Source organism: Megalops cyprinoides, chromosome 7, assembly GCF_013368585.1.
Source record: "Megalops cyprinoides isolate fMegCyp1 chromosome 7, fMegCyp1.pri, whole genome shotgun sequence".
Lineage (NCBI taxonomy): Eukaryota > Metazoa > Chordata > Actinopteri > Elopiformes > Megalopidae > Megalops > Megalops cyprinoides.
In genome coordinates, this window is record NC_050589.1 from 27,047,242 (window position 1) to 27,052,617 (window position 5,376).

Genomic DNA, 5,376 nt, shown 5'->3' on the forward strand with positions numbered 1-5,376 from the left:
TCCCCTCCCAACACCAATTCTATTCATAGGAGCTTTATCAGCTGGAGATCTACATCTTACTGATAAAATTTCCCACTTAAGATTCCTAGTGATACATCTAACTTCTCATTAGCTAGGGAGAAAAATGAAAACCCAAAAAATTGGGTTAATTGGTAGTAGAAGTCAACCATGATATATATTTTGGTTCTGTTGATAGTGATTTCTGGTGCTAACATTTATATGCACATATTTTTATTACATTATCTGAATAATACATTTCTCAATTATGTAATGTTTATGTCAGACCATTTCAAAAGACAGCATTATGGAGAACTGTATCAGAAACTGCTACATATTTCTTAAAAAGGAAATCTCTAAAGGCATTATATCAATGGTGGGGTGCGTTTTACTACTTAAACAGTTATGATCTTAATCTTCAGCAGAACCTGCAGTACTGTAAGTCCCGAACCCAGCTCCTTCTAAATGGCGAAATGGTCCTCCGACTGTAGACGCGTCCCCTTTAAATTGCCCACGCTGTAGAAAGGTAAGGAGTGGTACAGTGCGAAGGCAGTCGCACTCGTCAGCTACATGTAGTCTCTTTGTATGCAGAGCAATGCCCGACTGCAGACTTGACTGTAAGCTTTAACTACAAGTGGTATGGCAATTTAGGAGAAAAAAATCAGCGCGGAGAAAACTGCCTATTTTGACAGCAAATCCCAAACATACGCTTCACCGTTCCTTTTATTTACTGACGGAAACCAAGTAAGGGCATGGAGAAGCCTGCATCCAAAATATAATTTATTTTTCAATGGGGAGACTGAAACAGGAGATGTGCATCTTGCAGCCTAAGAAAGGGTGATTTCTTTCTTTATGCATGTCATTTTTGTTCATCCAATGCGTAAAGAACCAAACGCAGTTCTAATGCTTTGATTGCCAATAGATACTGTATGCATGGATACTGTAGATTGCGAACCACCCTGTACACAGCAAAATAGCCATGGCTTGAGCATGTCACTGAAGACGCCTATGGTTTTCTCACCATGCTAGGTCAGCTAATCGCACCTGCAACGCTTGTATTAAGGGAAATCAAATCAGTGCACGAGAATAATGAGGCATGGTTGTGACTGGTGGGTTTTGCCTGCGGTGCATGAACTTGGCTGCGGAAATGGGCTCTGTCATCACCAAAACGCATTGGTGGCCATTGCGAATACATTAGAGGGGCGCGTTGGTACCTGAAACTTGGCAGTTTACAAATACATTTCCAATTTTATTACGCTTTTCGGATTCTGCAGTGAGTTTTGGCTTATTCGATCAATTAAATCCAATAATGGGTTAAACAGACGGGAAAACGGCTTCCTTACTGTTTCGTAGCCACCTTGTTAGCCTCTACAATGTCTAAAGAAGTCCACTTGCTTTAATTTCAGATTTTAAATGCAATCTCATACAAAAATACAATAAGCATCGCCTCCCCGCAACATCCCTTCCTTATTTTTTTGCAGATATCAGAGTACAGTCAGGACTACCTCTGCTGCTGTTTGTTGCAGACAACGTCATATCTCCTAAGGACACTGGGGGCGTCAGATTTTGCTGATCTTAGCATCTTTGGACCATTTTAGGGGAAGGTTTATGAAAAAAAGATAACGCGTGTGCATCCACCTTGTCCTATATCCCGATTGTTGAATCCGTTCTTCGCCCGAGTGGCAAACCTATTGTTGAAGCCGGGGGGCAAGGAGGGTGGAGGCACGGAGTCACCGCATCCCTCACAGACTCTTCCCCTCTCAACACGGCAGTTGCGGGGGAGCTAATGGTTGCTGCATAGCAGTACCTGCAATGAATGACTGTCAGGGGGCGAATGCTGTATGGACCGCGGGATCTGAGACTGATATCCATGCCTCTGGAGTTTTACCGTCGGTGCTGATGTTTTTCTGAGAAAGAGTGGATATCCCTGGGGGGCTGCAACCATCACCACGGGCTTTAGGTAAAGGTGACACGCTGTTATCAGGTAAGATGTCGTTCTTACTCATACTTACCCTTTAGATTTTAGAATTAGTCTGAAGTTACACATGAAGAGTTAAGTCTACTTGCCGCCAGAGAAACGATTTTATGTTTTAATCGTTCTTTTTTCGCTGAAATTTGTTCTTAGAGGCTGTTGACTTCACTGCGGAAGCTACATGGGATTAGCGGCTAATTAGTTTCATATTATGTACCAAATTAGATATGGATTATTATATTTACATACATTTATAGCGAGGACCTTTGTTTAGAAAATGTATGTATTTGATGATTTAAAGTTTAAAGGTAGGATACAAATATATATAATCAATGTCTAGGATATAAAACATAGTTAATGAACTGCTAGCACTGGATGATTTTCATAAATGGAAAATAACAACAACATATTGACAACTATCAGATGATAATGTCCCATCGTATATGGTGCTCACATATAGATTTAAAGTTGTCTTCAGTGATGCCACAAAAATCTATTACATTGTAGTTTAATATTTTATATGAGGCTGCATAATATTTTAATAGCCATTTGACTGCAGCCATTTGGATAAACCCTGATATTTCAACCTTTCCATACAGTCCACCAATGATAAGATATATAAATAAATACAATTTGTAAGAATGCTAGCACATTTGAGTCATGCATTATATGGCACCAAGAACTCAATGCTTGAAAGCATTCTGCAAGTATGTTGTGGTGAGAAAATATATGGCTGTGATCTGTTATATGTGGATAGACATTACGTGTGGTCTGTTCATGTGATATTAGTGCACTGTACATATAATTATATTTATTGTGCATGATATCACCCAAAGAGATTTGGTGTAGTTTTGTGTAAATTCATATTCTCAAATCAGAAGATCGAAGCAGACACATTGCTGTATACATGCCTGTCATAGTACAGACATGTGTTGTTTATGTGGTTTAATTTTGTAGCACAGTGCTGTCAGCTGTGAGTATACACATGTGCATATACAATATACATGCATGTCTGTCCTTCATGACTCCCCATTGTTGAATATTTTACATTATGATTATGAACTTAACAATATTTTCAAGTATTTAAAAAACACATATTGGTATCATGCATTCATTTTCCATCCTATTATGGACCCTTATAGAATAGCACTATTGGTGAAATTAGACCTCTGGCTTCCTCTGACTCAAAACTGCATTGCAGACTGCATCATGCATAGAGGGAGGACTAAATGGTGGGGATTTAACATTCTTTCTCGATGTAAAAAATAGAGGTGGAGTGATGCATATGAAATATATTAATGAATCCTCAACAGTATTCAATATTGTTATTTCTCTGTGTCCTTCAGCTGGACGCAGGTGTTATCCTGTGGTCTCCAGCGGGTTGCTGAGTGGACCCCCCCCCCACGCCCTCCTCCCCCTGCCTGAGGTCCTGGCTTCCTTCTCCGAGGCTGCAGCACCACGCTTTGGCTGAAAAGTGCAGGCCTCACCCCCCTCCAGAATGACGGTGGCCACCGGGGACCCAGCGGACGAAGCCGCCGCGCACCCCGGCCAGCCCCAGGACACCTATGACCCCGAGGCCGACCATGAGTGCTGCGAGAGGGTGGTCATCAACATCTCGGGCCTGCGCTTCGAGACACAGCTCAAGACCCTGTCCCAGTTCCCCGAGACCTTGCTCGGAGACCCCAAAAAGAGAATGCGCTACTTCGACCCCCTGAGGAACGAGTATTTCTTTGACCGGAACCGCCCCAGCTTTGACGCCATCCTCTACTACTACCAGTCGGGCGGAAGGCTGCGCCGGCCAGTCAACGTGACTTTGGACATTTTCTCAGAGGAGATACGCTTCTATGAGCTGGGCGAAGAAGCCATTGAAATATTTCGAGAGGACGAGGGTTTCATCAAAGAGGAGGAGAGGCCACTGCCTGAGAATGAGTTTCAGAGGCAGGTCTGGCTACTCTTTGAGTACCCCGAAAGCTCTGGGCCAGCCAGGATTATTGCCATTATATCAGTGATGGTAATTCTCATCTCCATCGTCAGCTTCTGCCTGGAGACCCTGCCTGTCTTCCGCAACGACGAGGAAGATTTGAACAAGGTCTACCAACCCTACTCCAACACCACCTCCAGCTACCAGTCCACCTACTTCACCGACCCCTTTTTCATCCTGGAGACGCTGTGCATCATCTGGTTCTCCTTTGAGTTCCTGGTGCGTTTCTTTGCATGCCCCAGCAAAGCTGGCTTCTTTGTCAATATCATGAATATTATTGACATTGTGGCTATCATCCCTTACTTCATTACCCTGGGTACTGAGCTAGCAGAGAAAGCAGAGGACGGTCAGCAAGGGCAACAGGCAATGTCCCTGGCCATTCTGAGGGTCATCCGCTTGGTGCGGGTCTTCCGAATTTTCAAGCTCTCCAGGCACTCCAAAGGGCTGCAGATCCTGGGCCAGACCCTGAAGGCCAGCATGAGGGAGCTCGGGCTACTCATCTTCTTCCTCTTCATCGGTGTCATCCTCTTCTCCAGTGCTGTCTACTTTGCCGAGGCAGACGAGGCGGAATCCCAGTTCTTCAGCATCCCCGACGCCTTCTGGTGGGCCGTGGTCTCCATGACAACAGTCGGCTACGGAGACATGGTCCCCACCACCATCGGGGGTAAGATCGTGGGGTCACTCTGCGCCATCGCGGGCGTGCTGACCATCGCCTTACCCGTGCCTGTCATCGTGTCCAACTTCAACTACTTCTACCACCGCGAGACGGAGGGCGAGGAGCAGGCCCAGTACCTGCAGGTCACCAGCGTCCCCAAGATGGATTCCACTGAGGACCTAAAGAAGAGCCGGAGCGGCTCCACCATGAGCAAGTCGGACTACATGGAGATCCAGGAGGCGGTGAACAACAGCAATGAGGACTTCCGGGAGGAGAACCTCAAGACGGCCAACTGCACACTGGCCAACACTAACTATGTCAACATCACCAAGATGCTCACGGATGTATAGCTGCCTGGGATAACCACGCCAGGGGTGGGGAACTGGGACGGGAGGACTGGGATTAGCCTCCCTGTTTAGGATGGCTTGGCACCCCCAAGCAAATGGATCCAGGAGGAGATCCATAAAGCTCTGCTGGGAGCAAAAGATTAGCAGAGAGAGGACCCCGCTGCCCCCAACCCGCCCCTCAACTCCCCCCGGACCTCCCCACCCTTTCCCTTATCCCTCCCCTGTCTCATCTGCTGGATAATTCCGCATCCTTGTTTTGGTGTCTGCATGGAGTTAGTCTTATCGGTGTGACTGTTTTAATAGTTGATGTCCTGCTCGCGACAGTAGCCAAACAGTAGCCAAACCAATAGAAGTTTTTTAAAAAAAAAACAAAAACAGAACGTAGCATAGAGGGAATCTGACTCCTGCATCCCCCTGCACCACC

The 5,376-nt window shown here is 45.6% G+C and overlaps 1 protein-coding gene across 2 annotated transcripts; it reads left to right on the forward strand.

Annotated features, from left to right (window-relative positions):
• The first annotated feature begins 568 nt into the window (after positions 1-568).
• LOC118780906 (potassium voltage-gated channel subfamily A member 2) lies at positions 569-5,144 on the forward strand. 2 transcript variants are annotated; one of them, XM_036533664.1, is made up of 3 exons: positions 569-834; positions 1,479-1,981; positions 3,316-5,144. In XM_036533664.1, exon 3 carries the CDS (start codon positions 3,468-3,470, stop codon positions 4,953-4,955), a length of 1,488 nt encoding a protein of 495 aa, XP_036389557.1. In that variant the 5' UTR covers positions 569-834; positions 1,479-1,981; positions 3,316-3,467; the 3' UTR covers positions 4,956-5,144. The 2 variants fall into 2 exon arrangements, with proteins under 2 accessions (XP_036389557.1, XP_036389558.1); XM_036533665.1 differs by having other exon boundaries at positions 569-741.
• Positions 5,145-5,376: the final 232 nt, after the last annotated feature.